General features: G+C 38.3%; 1 protein-coding gene across 1 annotated transcript; it reads left to right on the forward strand.

Annotated features, from left to right (window-relative positions):
- Positions 1-1,937: 1,937 nt before the first annotated feature.
- CUNH12orf60 (chromosome unknown C12orf60 homolog) lies at positions 1,938-20,043 on the forward strand. Its single transcript, XM_004387339.2, has 2 exons — positions 1,938-2,095; positions 19,285-20,043. The coding sequence occupies exon 2, from the start codon at positions 19,309-19,311 to the stop codon at positions 20,041-20,043; it is 735 nt and encodes a 244-aa protein (XP_004387396.1). The 5' UTR covers positions 1,938-2,095; positions 19,285-19,308.
- The last annotated feature ends 1,965 nt before the right edge of the window (positions 20,044-22,008 follow it).

Consider the following 22,008-nt stretch of genomic DNA (forward strand, 5'->3'; position numbering starts at 1 on the left):
GCATAATGTCCTCCAGATTCATCCATGTTCTGAGATGTTGTGCAGATTCATCATTATTCTTTATCATTGGATAGTATTCCATTGTATGTCCCATAATTTATTTATCCACTCATCCATTGATGGGCACTTAATAACCTTATCTGAAACAGACCCCAATTTGAAATTGTTTGCTCTTGATTACCAGTTCTTTCTGCCCTCTCCACCCCAATTCACCACGTGGAATAGACCTACCAGATTTATTTCTTTAATATTTGGAGTTAATTAGAGCAAGAAGAATATTAAGATCTCTGAGTTTTCAGGGCTATTAATAACAAATTTTGACTTTATATATTTTGTAATGTTAGTTTACAATATTCAAGTCATTTTATATTTCTCTGCAGGCAAATTGTTTTCCAAGCCTAAGGGACATCCAAAGACAACATTAGAATCTTAAAAAAAAAAAAAGCAGAAACTCTTTATAAAAGTAGGATATTCAGGATGCCTTGGATTAAAATTTCACTTGGGGAGAAGGTGGACACGATTCAGGGTACAGTGCAGTTATGGCTATCTCTGTGATTCTGCATTTGCAAAGCTTATGAATTATTTAGAATGGTCTGTGTGGCACTTGACCATTATTAAGATAAGCTGGAGTTAGCCTCAAAAACAGGACAATGCCATTTCACAAAAGTATTAAAGAATAAGTAGCAAGAGAACACCATAGAATGAACAAAATGAACTTGATAGAGGATGTGATTTAACAGGAACCTTTTTGTATTTGTATTTCTGGTTCATAGTACCATCTAGAGTTTATTTGAATGCAGAATCTAAGTTTGAGCTGAGAACAATATATATTATTCAGCAGATACATGTCGAGTAGGATTACTGTCATGGATTGAATTGTATCCCCGCAAAATATCTGTCAACTTGGCTGGGTCATGATTCCCAGTATTGTATGATTGTGTACCATTTTGTAATCTGATGTGATTTCCATATGTGTTGTAAACTCTATCACTATAATGTGATAAGATGGATTAGCGGCAGTTATACTGATGAAGTCTGCAAGATTAGATAGTGTCTTAAGCCAATCTCTTTTGAGATATAAAAGAGAGAAGCAGACAGAGAGACATGGGAAGCTCATATCACCAAGAAAGCAATGCCAGGAGCAGGGTGCGTTCTTTGGACTTGAGGTTCCTGCACAGAGAAGCTCCCAGACCAAGGGAAGATTGATGACACAGACCTTCCTCCAGAGCTGAAAGAGAAAGTGCTCCCCTGGAGCTGACACCCTGAATTTGAACTTGTAGCCTACTGAACTGTGAAAGACTAAACTTCTCTTTGTTAAAGCCATCCACTTGTGGTATTTCTGTTATAGCAGTGCTAGATGGCTAAGACACTTACTATCTGCCTAGCATTTTATTCTTTTAAACTTTTGGGAGAAAAGAAAGTGAAAAGGAAGTGCTGTTTCTATATCTGTGTGAGCTATGGCACATTCACTCTTTGATTAACCAGCATCCTGATTAATTTGAGCCCTATCTACTCTAGGATCATGGTTCTTAGCCTGGATATAAGGAACCTCAAGCATGAGATGAAGGACTGAAGATAGTTTTCTCTCAAGAAAGTAAACAAGAAACTAACTTATTTTCCAAGTCATAAAGATATAATTTGGAAAAGTAAAGGGAAGAATTTCTAAAATGGATTAGAAACATAAACAGTAATTTATTTTGTTAGATTTAGAAAAATAAACTGAAGCTTCTGGTAGAATAAAATTGACCATGGTCAGAAATTCATTTTTATCCATTACCCAGTACACACACATCTGTGATAGAAACAAATATCCACAAAACAATACTTAGAAAATATCTGTGTTTTCCAGATCTATTAAATTGCATTTAAAGAAGTTGTTAAGAGCCTCATTAAATGTTCTCAAACTCACCAAGGAATTGCAGACTGCAATTTGATAACCACACATTTGTACTTTGATTTCTCCTTTTTCTAATAGGAATTTTCCTTTAAGCCTTTTTCTTTTTTTGGCTTCTGGTTTTCAGATGATGTCATGAAAACTCCAGTTCCTGGCTTTGAATTCAGAAGATCACCACTACCTCCCTTTTCAGATATTTAGGTGAGAGGAATCTTTCTTACCCTGAAAAAGTGGAAAAATTTCTAGCAGCTATTATATACCATTATCCAAAGGCATAGCTTATAGAAAAGGTGTATGGTTCTATTTACCTAAAGATAATCCAATGGAAAGGTGAAACTTCCTCCCAGATGGGACCCCCAGATGGGAGATTAAATGCTTTCAGGTGGTCAGTTCCTTCCCCATTAACTCATCGTTTTAACACAGTTTGGCAAACTGATCCTAAAATGTGTCTGAAAGACTATAGATTATTTATTTTTCAGGAAAGGTAATGATGGGAAGCACCCCCACCCCAATATTAAAACTCTCAAAACACATTACTAAACCGTATCACAGAGGCACAAGAGTAGATGGACTCATGAAACAAAATAGCCCTGATCAGGCCCTTCTACATATTTAATATATGATAAATACAGAATCCCAAATCAAACATAATTGAAATTATTATCCCATAAATGGTCCTGGCATAATGGGCTAGTCTTTTGGGTTAAAAGTTGATAGAATTTTTTTTTATTAGTGTAATATATGCAAAAAAAAATCAATAAAATAGAAGAAAATAGTGGATAATTTTCAAATGTCTCTATGGACGGCAACTGTATAAGCTTAAAACTAAAGAAAAAAGTCACACAAAAAAATTTGACAAAAACGTCCATGTAAAAACAACTGAAAGTCAACTGGGAAAAATGCAAGAAAAATGAAAAAAAAATTAGTCTCTAAAGAACATTATTATTAATTTAAAAACCCGGTAATAATCTATAACTAAATGAGCAAACAACCCTGAACAGATAGTAAAAGAAGAAAAAAAATAAAATCCCAAACCCATGCCATCGAGCGATTCCGACTCAGCGACCCTATAGGACAGAGTAGAACTGGACAGAACAGAACTGACCCATAGGGTTTCCAAGGCTGTAATCTTTACGGAAGCAGACTGCCACATCTTTCTCCCTCAGAGGAGCTGGTGGGTTCAAACCGCTGACTTTTCGCTTAGCAATTGAGCGCTTTACCACTGCACCACCAGGGCTCCTCCAAAAGGAGAAATAGTAGCTAATAAACTGATAGAAAAAGTTAAATCTTACCAGAAATAAATTCATGATACTTTTTCAACTACAAAAGTAACATTCCCCACCTGCCCTTAAATGCTCAAGCCATTGCGCATGTGCTCTTCTTCCTAGGCTTCAGACATGGATCAATCATTTTGTGTCAATAGCAAGTTTGAGTAAGAGATGTTATTTTTCACTTCTAATGAAAAAACTTGTTTTTCTGAGTCAAGCTTACCTTCCTAGTTCTTTTTTTTTCCTTGGGGCATTGGGGGTGGGGGACCCTCACAAAAATGCACTTCCAGGAGCTCTGCCCCCACACCTGCTCAGGGATGTCTGAGCTCCAGTGCTTAACACAGCTCAAGGTTATTTCTATCCCAACAGTGAGAAAAGAAAAGATAAGAATTGAGGGGAAGTGACGTTTGGTGAAGCTAATGAATTGTTTGGATAGGTAAGATTTGAAGTACCTGGTGAAGGAAGCAATTCATTCATTCAGCAGCAGTTCATCTAATAGAGTAACTTTACTAAGTTATGCTCTGTAGAACATACAAAGATGAAAAAGACATGGTCCCTGCTTTTACAGAAATTCTAATCTAGTTAAGGAGTTAAGACAGGTCTAAAACTACAATGTCAAGTTGAAAGCGATATGTCATAAAAAAAATATAGAGACAGGCAGTCCTTGACTTGTGCAAATTCAAATTTTGAACAACTTACACCTTAATGTATATTGACACTGGAGCCATATGCAGACATTTGTTTACCCAGGAAGGGTTAACAATTCGTACACTTTCAAACTGATGTTCTTAAACACGTGTTCAACATTTAGAGGACAGGTTAAACACCATGTGAAGAGACGTAGTTGGCAATGTGCTGTGTTTCCACGATTGCCCTGAACAATTTAGTTCTGACTCCCAAATTGCTTATTCCACTCAGCAAAACAAAAGCCTTGCAATTTGGTTGGAGTCACCTTCCCGTAAAGATTATGGTTGTTATTCAGGCATGCCTCAAGGGGTATCTTACCAGCCATATGTAGTACGTACCTGTGAGGAATTCTGGGCCATATTCTTTTCTTCATCTTGCTAAATTTTCAGTGATGAGCTGGTGACTTTTAAAGACTAGCACCATCACATAGCTATCTAACTGGTGGACTTCTTAGTCCAGCTCTGATCCCTGCACGTTTTGTATGATAAAACCAAAACCAAACCTATTAGTGTCAAGTTGATTCTGACTCGTGGCAACCCCATGTGTTATGGAGTAGAATTGAGTTTCACAGAGTTTTCTTGGCTGTAATCTTCATGGAAGCGGATTGCCAGGCCTTTCTTCCATAGAGCCACGGGGTGGGTTCAAACCACCAACCTTTCAGTTAACAACTGGTTAGCAGCCCAGCTCAAAATGTTTGCTCCACTCAGATACCTGTTTTGTATGATAAATTTGAAGTTTTATGTAATTTGAGTTATCACATAGTGGTGCTTGCTATCAGTGAAAAGTTCAGTTTGGGCAGTTACCATGCACTTTTGTAGAGGAGACTTTTTGCTGTTACTTGAATATTTTATTATAGTAGTTTGTTAAGTTGGAGCCCTGGTGGCACAGTGGGTAAGTGCTCAGCTGCTAACCGAAAGGTCAGAGGTTGGATCCCATCAGCCTGCTCCTCTGGAGAAAGATGTAGCAGTCTGCTTCTGTGAAGATTTACAGCCTTGGAAACCCTATGGGGCATTTCTACTCTGTCTCATAGGGTCACTATGAGTTGGAATCAACTTGTCGGCAACAGGTTTGGTTTTTTTTGTGATGAAGAAGGGATAGCCAGCAGGTGGAGCTCCAGGTCTCTGAGACTTCCACCTTATTTCACCAGAGCCTTTGTTGAAGTAGCTTTGCTTTTTTGTGCTCTGCATATTTGAGCACTGAGTGGGTAAAATTTTATTTCAGGAGAGAGCTTTGTTGTTAATACAAAATTTGTAAATCACATGTATTCTGACATAAAAATGAGAAGGAAATCTGGAAGTGGTGATACCAGTGATGAGCATGTTTTAGGAAATTAGAACTGAAACAAAGACTCTAGCTTATTGAACCTAACCTCTGCAATTCTGTTGAATTGAGGAGTAAAAATTCAAGATTAAACAGCATATAAGAAATGCTAGAGGAGGCAGAGCCAATATGGTGCTATAGACAGAAGCACCATGCCGTCCCTCCACACTAAAGACCCGAAAAACAAAGTAAAACAGAGACAAACATCAGTCCTGGAACCCTAAGCATCAAATGAAGAGATAAAGAACTCAACCAAGCACTGAATGGAATAAGAAACTGACAGAGAACAGAGAGGGAGGAGAGTTATGAGAGGAGGTCCCCTATCAGCTAAAGCAGCATGGATCCGCCATCTTGGACTCCTGTTGGAGATCAGCTGACAGGGAGTATGGTAAAACAGATTCACGGAGCTCCCAGCAGGAGACAGAGGACAAAGTAACTAGTGAGACACACTTTCCCACCCCGCATCCTGCCTCCCACTACTCGGCCTTTGCCACTTGCCAGCTGGCCAATCCGCAGCTTCTTGGCCGGTGAATTTCCCAGCTGGCTGATCCACTGCTTCCTGGTGGCCTGATTCACTGCTTCCCAGCAGGCCAATCCCACACTTCCCAGCGGGCCGCAATTGCGGCACGGGAGGTGCTGGTTCCATGCCTCATGGATACACCCTGCCCACACCAACCGGCTTCTTCACTGCCATTTCTTTGCTGCTGGTGTTGCTTTTTTCAGCCTCTTTTAGTTTCTTCCCTGCTTCTCACCTCCTCTCCCTCGTTTCTCTCGAACACCTGACTCTGTGTGCCATCTGTGCTTCTTCCTGACAGGCTGTGAAGCACCACTTGGCTGGGGAACTGCTTCCCCAGTCTGTGCTGCCATGCTGGTGGGATCCCTGGGGGCTTTTTTTTTTTCTTTGTTTGTTTTCTCTTTCTTTTTTCTTTCTATTTTTCTTCATTTCTCAATTTCTCATCTCTTTCTACTTACCTTCTTTTCCTGTCCCCTGAATACCTGATGCTGGTATCATCTCTACCTCTTCTAGCCAGGCTGTACTGTGTGGCTTGGAAGCAACAACCCCAGTCTGCACAGCTGTGCCGGTGGGATCCCTGGGGGATTTTTTAAAAAAAATTTCATTTATTTATTTTCTGTTTTGTTTTTCTTCATTTCTTGGTTTCTCGTCTCCCCACTCCAACAGTAGGCTCCCTCAGCACTTTTTTTTTCTGGCTTCTATTTCCCTCTCTTCTTTCCCATACCCAACCTAGCTCCACACACAACAACCTCCCCCTCCTTCTCCCTCCTGCCTATCTGCACTGTGTGCTGAACATTGCACTCCCGAGCAGCACAGGCATGGCCGCACTGACCCCTGGCTCACCTTGTCAGCCCCAGTACTTGCTACAAACAACCCCTCCCAGACCCTCCCCTTCAGCTGGACCTGCCCTGCTGCACCATAGCTGAGCAACCGGTGCTGCTTATTGGACAAGGAAGTGAAAATTATCGTGACCACACACAAGCAAACAACAAAGAATGCACAGCCTGCCTGCTCAGACATAACCAAATAAAACAAAAAAGCAGGATGAAACAAACAAATCTACGATCAATAAATGAAGAAAATAGCTACTGAATGTCCTGAAGATAGCAGATACTGTCAAAACGTATTAAAAAACAGGATAGGATGGTTCCAGTAGGCATCCAAAATAAAATACTAGATGACTTTCCAGTAGAAGAAAAGGTAGTAGAACTACTGGATAGGGAATTCAAATCTCTAATATTCAGAGCTATGCAAGCGTTGAAGCAAAAAGCAGACAAAAATGGGGAAAAAATAGACAAATTCATGGAAAAGGTAGACAAATTCATGGAAAATACAGACAAAAAAAAAAAAAAGGGAGAATTCAGGAAAATAATACAGGAACAAAATGCCAAAATAAACTCACAACTAGAAATCATACAAAAACAACAATTAGAAAACCAAAAGATAAACAACAAGATTTCAGAAATGGACAGTGTCGTAGAAGGGCTGAGGAGCATGTTTGAGACAATGGAAGATAGGATCAGTGAAATTGAAGACATACACTTGGATACAGCTTTGAGTAAAAATCAGAAAAAAGAATGAAGAAAAATGAAGAAACCCTGAAAATTATGTGAGATACAATCAAAAGCAAAAATTTGTGAGTGATCAAAGTTCCAGAACAAGAGGAGAAAACAGAAAACACAGAGAGGATCATTGAAGACTTGCTAACAGAAAACTCCCCTAATATCATGAAGGATGAAAAGCTGACCACCCAAGAAGCTCAACGAACCCCATATAGAATAGACCCCAAAAGAAAATCACCAAGGCATATCATAATCACACTCACTAAAACCAAAGACAAAGAAAGAATCCTGAGAGCAGCTTGAAAAAAATGAAAAGTCACATTTAGAGGAGACACAATAAGACTAAGTTCTAATTACTTGGCAGAAACCATGCAGGCAAGAAGACAATGGGATGACATATATAAAACCTTGAAAGAAAAAAATTGCCAACCAAGAATAATATATCCTGCAAAACTCTCATTCACATATGATGGTGAAATTAGGACATTTCCAGATAAACAGAAATTAAGGGAATGTGTAAAAACCAAACCAAACTTACGAGAATTATTAAAGGGAGTACTTCAGTTTGAGAACAAACAACATCAGATGACAGCCTGAATGTAGGACTCAAGATCACACCAGCCAGATACCAACCTAGGAAATGAACTCTCAAGGACTATTCAAAACCAAAAGATTTACAACAGGGAACCAGAGAGGTTAATCTGTAAATGACAACAATGTCAGAACAATAAAACAGGGAATAAATGGTATAGGTATAGAACTTTCTAATGGAGAGGAAGGCAAGGTGATACCAAGTAATAATAGACTGGTTCAAACCTAGGAAGATAAGGGTAAATTTCAAGGTAACCATAAAGAAAGTTAACAAACCTACTTATCAAAATAAAGATAAAAACATGAAGTCTCAGTAAAAATAAAATTTACAAAAACAAAAGAAATGAAAAAAAATCCACAAGCAAAAGAAATTCAGCACAGGAGAGTAAGAGGAACAAAGAAACCGTCAGCACCACAAAAAAATCACTACAAAATAACAGCAGTAAACTCACACCTATCTGTAATTACACTGAATGTCAATGGCCTAAATGCACCCATAAAGAAACAGAGAGTCACAGAATGGATTGAAAAAACAGTATCCATCAATACACTGTCTATAAGAAACAAACCTTAGAAACAAAGACATAAATTTATTAAAAATCAAATGATAAAAAAAAATCAAGCAAATAGCCACCAGAAAAGAGCAGGAGTGGCAATACTAATCTCAGATAAAATACACTTTAAAACAAAATCCACCATAAAAGACAAAGAAGGGCATTATATCATGATTAAAGGGAGGCTCCATCATGAAGACATAACCATAATAAATATCTATGCACCCAATGACAGGGCTCCAAAATACATAAAACAAACTAACTGCAGTGAAAAGAGAAATTGACGGTTCCACTATAATAGTAGGAGACTTCAACACACCGTTCTCGGTAATGACTGAACATCTAGAAAGAAACTCAACAAAGATACAGTAGATCTAAAGGCCACAATCAGCCAACTTGTACTCATAGACACATGTAGAACACTCCAGCCAAAACCTGCAAAGTACACATTCTTTTCTAACACACATGGAATGGTCTCCAGAATAGACCACATCTCAGGCCACAGAGCAACCCTCAACAAAATCCAAAACATTGAGATAATACAAAATATCTTTTCTGATCACAAAACCATCAAAGTAGAAATTAACAACAGGAAGAGCAAGGAAAAAATGAATTACATGGAAACTGAATAACACCCTGCTTAAAAATAAAAAATAACTGGGTAATAGAAGAAATCAAAGATAGACTCAAATTCCTAGAATCAAATCAGAATGAAAACACATCATACCAAAACCTTTCGGACACAGCAAAGGCAGTGCTCAGAGGTCAATTTATAGCAATGGATGCACACATCAAAAAAGATGAAGGGGACAGAATCAGAATATTAGCTATGCAACTAGAGAAAATAGAAAGAGAACAACAAAAGAAGCCTACAACCATCAGAAGAAAGGAAATAATAAATATCAGAGCATAAATACATGAAATAGAGAATAGAAAAACAATAGAAAGAATCAACAAAACCAAAAGTTGGCTCTTTGAGAGGATCAACAAAATTGTCAAACCTCTAGCCAAACTGACAAAAGAAAAGGATGCAAATAGCCCAAATAAGAAAGGAAATGGGGGACATTACAACAGACCCAACTGAGATAAAAAGGGTCATAACAGAGTATTATGAAAAACTATACTCCAACAAATTTGAAAAAACTAGAGGAAATGGACAAATTTCTAGAAACACATTACCTACCCAAACTATGACAAATTGATGTTGAAAATCTGAACAGACCCATAACAAGGGAAGAGATTGAAAAGGTAATAAAAAAAAAAAAAACTCCCAACAAAAAAGCCCTGGCCCAGATGGCTTCACTGGAGAATTCTACCAAACATTCAGAGGAGAGCTTATACCAGTACTGTGCAAACTATTTCAGAACATAGAAATGGAAGGGATACTTCCAAATTCATTCTGTGAAGCCAGCATAACCCTGATACCAAAAGCAGGCAAAGACAACACAAAAAAGGAAAATTACAGACCAATATCTCTCGTGCATATAGATGCAAAAATTCTCAACAAAATTCTAGCCAACAGAATTCAGCATTGTATCAAAAAAAATAATACACCACGACCAGGTAGGATTCATACCAGGTATGCAAGGATGGTTCAACATTAGAAAAATCAATCAACGTAATCCACCATATAAGTAAAATAAAAGAATCACATGATCATCTCAATTGGTGCCGAAAAGGCATTCGACAAAGTCCAACACCCATTCCTGATAAAAACTCAATAAAATAGATATAGAGGGGAAATTCCGCAACATAATAAACAGCATCTATACAAAACAAACAGCCAACATCATTCTTAATGGAGAGAGGCTGAAAACATTCCCCTTGAGAACAGGAATAAGACAAGGATGCCCTTTATCACTTCTCCTATTTAACATTGTGCTGGAAGTCCTAGCTAGAGGAGTAAGGCAAGTAAAAGAAATAAAGTGCATCCACGTTGGTAATGAAGAAGTAAAACTGTCCCTATCTGTAGAGTATATGATACCATATATAGAATACCCAAAAGACTCCATGAGAAAACTACTGGAACTAATGGAAAGATTTAGCAGAGTAGCAGGATACAAGATAAACATACAAAAATCTGTTGGATTCCTATATGCCAGTAAAGAGAATGACGAAAAGGAAATCAGGAAAACAATACCATTTATAATAGCCCCTAAAAAAATAAAATACTTAAGAATAAATCTAACCAGGGATGTAAAAGACCTACACAAAGAAAACTACAAAACACTACTGCAGGAAAGCAGGAGATCTACATAAATGGAGAACATACCATGCTCACGGATAGGTAGACTCAACATTGTGAAAATGACAATTCTACCCAAAGCAATATACAAATACAATGCAATCCTGATCAAAATACCAACATTCTTTAAAGAGATGGAAAAAAAATCAGTTGTTAACTTTATATGGAAAGGGAAGAGGCCCTGGATAAGTAAAGCATTATTGAAAAAGAAGAATAAAGTAGGAGGATTCACACTACCTGCCCTCAGAACCTACTGCACAGCTACGGTAGTCAAAACAGCCTGGTACTGGTACAATGACAGATACATTGACCAATGGAACAGAATCGATAACCCAGATGTAAATCCATTCACCTGTGGTCACCTTACCTTCAACAAGGGCCCAAAGTCCATCAAATGGGGAAAAGACAGTCTTTTAAACAAGTGGTGCTGGCAAAACTGGATGTCCATCTGCAAAAAAAGGAAACAGGACCCATACCTCACGCCATACACAAAAACTAATTCAAAATGGATCAAAGACCGAAATATAAAACCAAAAACTATAAAGATCATAGAAGAAAAAATAGGATCAATGCTAGAGACCCTACTACATGGCATTAACAGGATACAAACCATAACAAACAACATATGAACTCCAGAAGATAAGCTAGATAACGGGGATCTTCTAAAAATTAAACACTTATGCTCATCGACAGACTTCACCAAAAGAGTAAAAACAGAACCTACAGACTGGGAAAAATTTTTTGGCTATTACAAATCTGACCAAGTTTTGTTCTCTAAAATCTACAGGAAAATCCAACACCTCTACAACAAAAAGACAGTCCAATTAAAAAATGGGCAAAGGAAATGAACAGACAGTTCACCAAAGAAGACATTCAAACGGCCAACAGACGCATGAGGAAATGCTCACGATCACTAGCCATTAAAGAAATGCAAATCAAAACCACAATGAAATGCCATCTCACCCCAGCATTACTGGCATGATACAAAACAACAGAAAATAACAAATGTTGGAGAGGCTGTGGGGAGATTGGAACTCTTATGCACTGGTGGTGGAAATGCAAAATGGTATAACCAATTTGGAAAACGATATGGCGCTTCCTGAGAAAGCTAGAAATAGAAATACCATATGATCCAGCAATCCCACTCCTAGGAAGATATCCTAGAGAAATAAGAGCCATCAGACAAATAGACATATACACACCCATGTTAACTGCAGCATTGTTTACAATAGCAAAAAGATGGAAACAACCTAGATGCCCATCAACAGATGAATGGATAAACAACTATGGTACATACACACAATGGACTATTATGCAATGATAAAGAACAATGATGAATCCGCAAAGCCTCTCACAATGTGGATGAATTTGGAGGGCACTATGCTGAGTGAAATAAGTCAATCACAAAAGGAGAAATATTCTATGAGACTACTACTATAAAAACTCATAAAAAGGTTTACGCACAAAAAGAAACAATCTTTGATGGTTACAAGGGAGGGGAAGGGTGGGGGTGGAAAAACACTAAATAGACAAAAGATAAGCGGTAACTTTGGTGAAGGGTAGGAAGCTCCATGGACAAATCCAGACTCCCTGAGGGACCGATTACTGGGCTGAGGGCTATGGGGACCATGGTCTCAGGGAACATCTAGCTGAATAGGCATAACATAGTTTGTAAAGAAAATGTTCTACATTCTACTCAGGTGAGTAGCGTCTGGGGTCTTAAAAGCCTGTGAGCAGCCATCTGATATACTCCACTGGTCTCAGCCCTTCAGGAGGTAGGGAAAATGAAGAGAACTAAAGACACAAGGGAAAGATTAGTCCAAAGGACTAATAGACCACAACTAACATGGCCTCCACCAGACTGAGTCCAGTACAACTAGATGGTGCCCGGCTACCACCACTAACTGCTCTGACAGGGATCACAATAGAGGGTGCCGGACAGAGCTGGAGAAAAATGTAGAACAGAATTCTAACTCAGAAAAAGACCAGATTTACTGGCCTGACAGAGACTGGAGAAACCCCGAGATTGTACAGACACCCTTTTAGCTCAACAATGAAGTCAGTCCTAAAGTTCACCTTTTAGCCAAAGATTAGACAGGTCCATAGGACAAAATGAGACTAAAGGGGCACATCAGCCCAGGGGCAAGGACTAGAAGGCAGGAGGGGTTAGGAAAGCTGGTAATAGGGAACCCAAGGTGGAGAAGGGAGAATACTGACATGTCATGGGGTTGTTAACCAAAGTCGTAAAATAATGTATGTACTAACTGTTTCATGAGAAGCTAGTTTTTTCTGTAAACTTTCATCTAAAGTACAATTCAAAAAAAAATTCTAGAAATATATTGACGATTGTATCTTTAAAGTCAAGGTTTATAGGGATACTATACAGTTTTTTAGATTTTTTTTGAAAAAATGAAAATTTATTGTTTGATTATCACATTAAAATTAAAAATATGTAGGATACTTTTGTGAATAAAAGTAGTGCATTGACTGTCCCCAGCTACACCCCTTTTCAGATACTCAGGTGAGAGGAATCTTCCTTACCCTGAAGAAATGGAAAGTGTTTGTAATAGCTATCATGCGCCATTATCTGAAGGCATGGCTTACAGAAGAGGAGTGTGGTTCTATTAACCTCAAGATAAACAAATGGAGAGATGTCAATACTTTTGACTGTTAAGTATTATAGGAATTTAAAGGGAAAAATTAATATTGAGGCGATCAAAGGAAGCTTCCTGGTGAATGTGATGTGTGATTTTTGCTTTGATAGATGGTAGAATTATAATATGGAGAAATTAAAAGTAAAAATTTTGATAAAGTTTTTTAAAATATTAGACACTATCAATCATATATATTTTTTTAACATTTGTTTTTGCTTTTTATTATTTCTTCCCCAAATTTGTTCATATGTATATATATTTTTACAAAGTTGTAATAATAATATAAATAAAATTTTCATCTCACGTTAATTCACTTGAACACTTACCCATATATCTAGTTTTATAATCATTATTTTATTGGTGATATAAAATATTCCATAAAGTATCTTTGCCATAATTTAATAATTCCTCGATACCTTTATTATCATACATAGCATTATGATGAGAATTTTGCTGCAAATAGCTTTCTTTCCCCCTTCATCATCTGGATTATTTCCCCAGGATAATTTCCGGTGGAACTTAATTTTTTATTACTTTTGGTATGTTTCATAAATTGCAATCTGAAAGCTTTCCCACTGTTACCCAAACTAAATGTTTACAGCAGGACACTGGGTCTGTTTGTGTGGGTCTGCTGCTGGGCTGTCTGTTGTGTTCCACGGATCTGTCTGTCTAGTCTTTCACCAATATCACACTGTCTTAATTACTGTAGCTTTGTAGGAAGCCTTGACGTGGGCAATGTCAGTCCTCCCACTTTATTCTTCTTTAACACTGTGTCTATTTTAAAGTCAAAGACAGTCCTGTTTAAATATTGTTGATTTGGGGAGAGAGTCGGAATCGACTCGATGGCAACGGGTTTGTTTTTTTTTGGTATGCTTAAATTTCAAAACAGGGAGTGCTTGCCTTTTTAGAAATACACACTGAAAATGTTAAAGATGAAGGAGTGTCTGAGTTTTGCTTCTAAATAATCTGGAAGGGGGAGTTGGTAGGAGTATAGAGAACTGTGTTGATGATTTTTAAAGCTAGGTTATGGGTACATGGAGTTTATTATGTTATCGTCTTTACTTTTGCATATGTCTAAACTTTTCCATAATAAACTTTAAAAAAGAAAGAAAACTATTGGTGGTTCTGTTTATATCTCTGATGTTCAGTGCTTAGTGCTTTCTGAGATTTTTTGTTTCTCCCTGCAGTTACTTTTCCTCACTATCCATATTGGGTCCTGCTATCATGCAAGGCTCACTATTCAGGAATGTGGAAATAGGGTATAGGTGATGCAAGTTTTTCTAGAGAAAAATAACAGCTATTAACTACTTCTGAGCCTTCTTTAATTCAAATCAAAACCATGGCCTTTAATAAAAAAAATAAGTTAAGAATATTTCTGACCAAAAGCAGAATATCATGATCATCCATCAACATTTATCAAATGCTCACTTGGGAAGCCTTTACTATATACCTTGAGGCATTTAAAGAAAAAATAGACGATGTTCCTTGCCTTCAAGAAGGTAACAGTCTGTTGGGAGACAAACAGCAAATGCCCAGTGATAATTAAATGTAATATAAATTTTGAAGGAATATAAGCACTATGCATTAACTCGTGTTAGATCCCTTATTCATTCTTTCAACAGAGGTATGCTGAGTGCCTATAGTAATGTTAAAGACATAAAAGGAAATATTACCATCCACCCACATGGAACACACAAGTGTCGCTTCATGCTTAATTCTTTCTAAAATTGATGTCTTTACTGCTTATCTTCCCCCTCTGACTTAATACTATCCTAGAAGTTCATTTTTTTCCTTGCCTAGTGTCTTCAGAGAAAAATAATTACAAACAACACGCCGTGGGGTCCTCTTATAACAAAACTCTTTTGTTACTTTATTATAGTAATGTCTTATGACTAGGATTCAAGACTGCCATGTTATTTCAAGTTGCCCTTAATATAGAGAAATGTAGAGTACTATATCAATGCTAATAGAAACACCCATATTGCTTACCTGGCTGTGTTTCTGGTTCAGTAGCTCAGCAGTAGTTTTGGAGGACTGGCGAAGTGCTCTTTCATCTAGTTTCATCTGGGTGTTTCTGATGGAATGTGATGACCCACAGGCTTTGCTAGTCTGCTGGGTCCCTCTGCCTGTCTTGTTTATAGGCTATTTTTGCATTGCCTAGTCCTCAGAATTCTTCTATTTACTGTATTAATATACGCTTAGTAAAGTGGTAAAACTTATTTTCTGCTCCTTAATGGACTTTTTATTGTTGAAAAGTGCTGTACAACTAAGCTAATTCAATTTGGTAGAGAAGACAGCCCTTTGATTGCAGCTGTCAGACTTTGGGATTCCATCTTGTCTACTATTCCAGATACTAAGGTTCCTATGGCTTCCGTTGCATTTGTACCCCCATCCCCCCATCTATCGCTGATGCTTTGTTTAGGTTCTCAAGAGATAAATCAGCATATTTCTAGCTAAATGTGTACCTATGTTATTATTATTATTATTTCACTCTTTCCTGGTTAGGGGCTCTTTTCTTTACCATGATCTCTCTTCCTGATAAATCGTCTTGACAATATAAGAACCTTAGATCCATTTGACTCCTTTCCCTTAAAAGCCTAGACCAGAGTCTTCCATTCTTCTTTCTCTGGGTTCTATCCTGATCCCCATAGATTCTCCTGCAGCAAAGACACCTTATAAGCAAGAGAATCACTGAGCCCCAGTATAACTTAGTAGAAAGACCACAGGCTCTAGAATCAAACAGTCCCGATTTTGTACACCCAGAGTACTACTTACTAGCCAGGTAGCCCTGGGCAAGTCATTTCATCTCTCAGTTTTTCCATTGGTGTAACATGAATAATGGTTCATAATTTATGAATCGTCATCAGGATTAAATGAGATAATTCATGTAAATCACTTCGCATGGTACCTTATATATGGCAAAACTTTACTAAATGATAGCTTTTCTTAATATATTAACAAGAATAACTCGTGCAGGAAACAGGGAGGAGAGGATACAGAATCCAGCGGCCAGCCAGGAAACCTGTAAAACCTAACGGTGCTGCCCTATAGTCCTAAAGAAGGGCTAAGTGGGGTGTTATTTTACTGTCGTCCCAGTGGATTATTTTGCCTTTGACATATCCTAGGGCCCCTCCATGGAGAAGTATGGGGAAAAACAGAAAAAGTATGTGTGGTCAGTGTATCTGAACTGGCTGTGGATGGATAAGTAGAATTTCAGCCGATATATGGTGGATAGGGCATGCAGGAGACAATGCAAGGTGGAGAGAATGCTGTGAGAAGAGGAAATGAACAAAAGAAATGGAGAACATTTTTAGGGAACATATTTAATCCACTATGCTGGTGGAAGAGGGTATATAAGAGAGAGGTAAAGGAAAGGAAAGTAGTGGAAAATTGAGAACAGTCAGTGGATGGCCTTAAATACCATGCTAAAACCAGTTGTCATTGTGTCGATTCTGACTCCTGGTGACCCCATGTGTGTCAGAGTAGAGCTGTGCTCCGCAGGGATTTCAGTGGCTGGTTTTTTGAAAGTAGATTGGCAGGCCTTCCTTTTGAGATGTCTCAGGGTGGACTTGAACCTCCAGTCTTGCAGTTAGCAGCCAGCCACATTAACTATTTGCACCACCCATGGACTCCCAAATGCCATGCTAGAAAATTGTATTTTATTCACTTGGCAATATTGAACCATTGAAAGTTTTTAATTATGGGATAATGTGAGGAAGTTTGGATTTCAGGAACGTCACTTTATATAAACTGGATTAGTGGGTATAGAAAATTAAGCATGAGGCACCAACCCCAATGCCTATAGTATCTGGACAAGTGATATGAGCAATTAAGACATTTAGTATAAGACAATAGGGTATAGAGGGTGAATGTCCAGTCCAAAGGGGATAGACTCAGTTCTAGGTAGATTTTCCAACTGGGAACAGGGGCTTAGTGTTGTCAGTTAATCTCATGTTTTCAATAATAAATAGAAATCCAGATTTCTGTCTTTCAGTTTTTAAACTTGACAACTGATACAAATTTTGGAAAATATATTGTGGTGGGCCAAACAAAATATATCCTGTGGATTGCCAGTTTATTGTGATCCCTGGACTAAAAGTATTGAGACGAATGTGAAACTATTAAAATTGTCCAGGTGAGAGGTAATGTCTGCTAACAGCTAGAGTAGTATTTACAGGAATGCAAAGGAGGGGTTAGATGGAAATAAATGCACGGAATCAACAGCTGTTGGGGCCTGAGGAGAGGAGTACAGTTTGGGATACACGGTGTGGATAGTACTGGTGCAGTTTCCAGTTGGGATGGCCAATAAAACCAAAAACCAAACCCATTGCCATCAGGTGGATTCCGACTCATAGCAACCTTATAGGACAGAGTAGAACTGCTCCATAGGGTGTCCAAGGAGCAGCTGGTGGATTCAAACTGCTGACCTTTTTGGTTAGCAGCCACATCTCTTAACCACTGCACCACCAGGGCTCCATAGATAGTTGGAAATGTGGCTCTGGAGTTCAAGAGAGCTGTCCAGGCTACACTGGGAGATTTAGGAGTCATCTGCATGCAGGCGGCATTTGTAGTGATGGGGATAGATGAAATCTCCAAGAGAGAGTGTAGAATATAATGAGGGCCAAGGGCACAGCCTGGGAGAGCTTAGGAGAGTGGAGAGTCATGTGGTGTGAGGAAGAAGAGAAGCCTGTGAAGGATGAAAATAAATGCTTAGGTTATAGGAGGACCAGAGTTGTACAACATCATGGAATTGTACAACATCATGGAGTTGATGTACAACATCAGGAAGAGACATTTTTCAATAGGAAGAGGTATTTGACAGTTTTAAATAATACAGAGAACTCAAGATGGTTAGGGCCTGGAAATAGGTCAATAGATTTGATGATTAGAAGTCATTGGTGCCCTATAGTAAAATAGTGGGAGACAGACAACAAATTACAGTGGTGTAAAGAATTTCCCAAGGAGTCCTGGTGGCGCCGTGGTTAAGCGCTTGGCTGTTAACCAAAAGGTTGGCAGTTCAAACCCCTCAACCACTCTGTAGGAGAAAGATGTGGCAGTCCGCTTCTGTAAAGATTTACAGTCTTGGAAACCCTATGGGACAATTCTACTCTGTCCTGTACGGTCGCTATGAGTCCGAGTCAACTTGAGGGCAACGGGCTTGTTTTCGGTTTAAATAATTTCTCTTTTGAGAAATTTGACAATTGAAGGAAAGAATGAGATGGAATCATTACTTGTAGGGAAACCTGGGTTAAACTTTTTTTTTTTTTTTTAAACTAAGTAGGAAACTAGGGGATGAGCACGTGTGTAGTTAAAGGGGAAGTAACAAACGAAGAGGAGAGATGGAGGATACAAGAGAAAGGAGAGGTGATTGCTAGATCAGAATTCTAGAAGAGATCCAAAAGAGAGGACCGTGAACACTGGGAACAGATATTAAACACTCCTCTCCATAGCAGGAGAGGGAGAGTTGTAATGAAAGTATGGAAACATTTTTAGACAATAGGACAGACATTTTAAAAGGCTACATTAGAAGGCCTTAATCTTCTTTGGGAAGGGTGAGGCCCAGAGACGCTCAAGCTCTGCAGGAGGGGTGAGCTAAGAGGCCTGTGAAGTGACCTCTTAATTTTATGCAGCAGCTATTTATCCAAACTTGAAATGTGTATCTGAGCTCCTTTAGATACTGCAGCTTTTTGAACATGCTTCTTCTATCTCCCTGTCCTTTTCTTATTTTTTAGTTGCTTTTGTCAAAATCTTCTCTGTATTATATTCCAGTGTCACAGGCCAAGTAGTAGACAACATCATAAAGAAGTGAAGAATGAAAAAAAAAAAAGGAAATGAAACAAATGGGGAGAAAACCTACTCTAAGTCTTTATTCAAGCCTGTGTACCTTTCTTGCCCTTGACAGGAGGCACCGTCATGTTTAGAGTATACTTTCAGTCTATTTATGGTTGACAAATCCGCTTTTAGTTTTCATTTGGATTACTGCTTTGTTTTGCAGTGCTGCAATTTCTTTATTGGAGAAATGTCTTCAAAGCCAGAGGAGGATAAAGAGAGGCTGGCTCAAGCTGCCAATACGTTCTTCTTTCACATGCAAAATATTGCTTCCTTCACAAACACACTTATTGAATTGTTTAACCGCAATATGAATACCCAGATCCTCTTGACAGCCGTGAAGGAAGATGGTAAAGTTAAGGATTTCTTTGAGCAAATGCTCAAAATTGTTACGGAGATGCAATCGGTAGTGGATGCAATGAACAAAAACATGCAAGATGAGCCTTTACATTCTAAGATTGCAACGGCCATGAGTTCTGTGGTTGAGCAGGGTACCAGTGTAAAGGGGTTGCATCAGGCAGCCAAAAAAGTGTTCAAAAACGCCCATATACCACTCATTGTCTCTGTTCTGAGTCATGGCAATGTCCTTGGGATTTTGATCTCTTCTATTACACTCTTAATGAAATTTCCCATCATGAATCTTCAGCTGAGTGACTTCTATAGGAAAGACACTAAAGAGCAATCAGATGCCACCACATCTGGGACAAGCACGAGTTCAGGTCCTCCTGAAACCAACACAACGGAGACCTTGAAAAAACTGCAGGATGCACTACAAGAGGAGAATGCCAAGAATCCCTTAGAGTCAGCTGCAAGTCAATTGGAGGAAATTGTCAAGACTATGGGCCCAGTCTTAGAGATCCTCCAAAAAGCTACAAAGACTTTGGAGACCAGTATTCCCGTGTTGAAGAAAGTTAGTGACAAGTAGGGGCACAATAAGTATTTCTTTAAGTCAGAAAATTGTTCAATTTTTATGATTTTTCAGAGTACTTGCTAAGATCCTTTGATGACAGACTTGTGGGTCTGTTGGAAAATAAGTACAGAGAGTTGTCACCTTGCAAATCATTCGCCTCCAGTTGTGCTTTACTAAAATAAAGAAAACAAAATCAAACAAAGCCTGCTTGAAATAAGTTACTAAAGAGGCTATATGGCTGAAAAGATCAAGGTAGTAGCACATTTCAGAATCTTTCTAAACATTATATTTCATCTTAGAGTATAACTAGAATAACCTTCCACTTATTTTCACCCTTAGTAATTCTATTTCTAGTTATTACAATTGGATGTCTAAGTAAATGTAAGCTTTATTATCAGACAATGTCAGAAAGACTGTTCAGGCTTAGGAAACATGAAATAAAATAACCTTTTGCATTTTTGTCACTTATGTACCAATTTCTGTCTATGTCGGTGCCTTGTTCATCATAAGCCATCACTAAATATTTTTTTAGATGATTAGTCCATAAGGAAATAAGAACAATGAATGAGCAGTAATAGAAAATTTGTTTCTTTATGTGAATAGGATCAGAGTATATAATTTATTCTTCTTTGTTTCCTACTGAGGTCTTATGATTAGGAGGTAAAAGATGTTGAAAATGGAGGTACTCTGACCTTTCACGGAGAAAAGACTATACCACTTGCAAAAGTAGGATTTCTGAGATGTGCTTGTATTGACCAAAAAGCCAGGGAAGTCCGCTTGCCTACCATGAAGTCTTTGGCTCTCATGCGTGGTAAATGAGTATATACCCTTAAAACTTCCCTTAAAGTTACTATTTCTCATGATACCTGATAGGCGCTTTGTTGAAAATAAGAAAAACTGATTAACTCTGGCTCTTTATTGGAATTTTCCTTCTGATTTAAAAAATTAAAATCCCATATTCTCATTTAAAAAGAAAATGTATTTTCCTATATGCTGTTCCAAACAGAACAACAACAAAAACCAGTCTGAAGCATGAGAAAGAAACCGAAAGGGAAAGAAATGGAGTGAGTGTTTGATGGAGAGGGAGCAAGAAGGCACTCTACTTATGTACTCTTGAACCTGCTGTGCAATCACTTTCAAATTTCATTTAGGTTGTCAGCCTTCGTCCAGGGCCCAACTCCAAAGCCAAGGTTACCTTTACACAGGCGGTCCCTGGATTATGGATGTCATACTTAGGGACAGCTTTTACTTGAGAATGGACTGCCATAAAGCCGATTATATTAAAAATTTGAGTTAAATACAATGGTTTGTAATAACGAACACACACACTACTTTGTGACGCTCGTGAAAGCATTGCATGGTTTGGGAAGTGTTTGCTTAAGTGTTTCATATGAATAGAAAGGTAAAATACATACCATATACCAAGACAAACATTTGACTAACTTACGCTAAATAAGAACTGTATGTACTTGTTCCGACTTACCTATAAATTTGACTTAAAGACAGACTTAGGAACGGATGTTATTCAGAACCCATGGACTGCTTGTAATTACTATTGTATTTTCAATAAGGAACTCCTCTTTTCTCTCCTAGCACCACCCCCCCCCCCAAAAAAAAAACAAACCAAAAACCAAAAAACAGTAAGAACTTCAGAATGTCCTGTGGAAAGGGACAGGTGGATTTTGACCACAGGCAGCACTTAAGATGGCCTGGGAAGAGGATGAGTTTCAATACGTTAACTCTGCATTTTCTCTTAGCACTAAAGCTGAAACCTTGCTCATTTGCAACAGGGATCCATTAACGGTCTTATTTTGAGGAAGATGTTGAGCTGATTCCTCTGCTACCTGCCCTTCAAGAAAATACGTGAGAAGAAGGAAGTGAGAGCCTCACTTTAGTACTTTTTCCGAACCTATATGTGTCCAGAGTCTCACCTTCCTTCTCTTGACTTTAGGGTTATTTCCCAGGATGTTGCAAGTGCTG

Source organism: Trichechus manatus, unplaced genomic scaffold (genome assembly GCF_000243295.1).
Source record: "Trichechus manatus latirostris isolate Lorelei unplaced genomic scaffold, TriManLat1.0 scaffold00184, whole genome shotgun sequence".
In the NCBI taxonomy this organism is placed as follows: Eukaryota; Metazoa; Chordata; class Mammalia; order Sirenia; family Trichechidae; genus Trichechus; species Trichechus manatus.

Excerpts from the sequence above, each read along its gene's own strand:
- CUNH12orf60 (XM_004387339.2), top strand. The coding sequence starts at position 19,309 with ATGTCTTCAAAGCCAGAGGAGGATAAAGAGAGGCTGGCTCAAGCTGCC.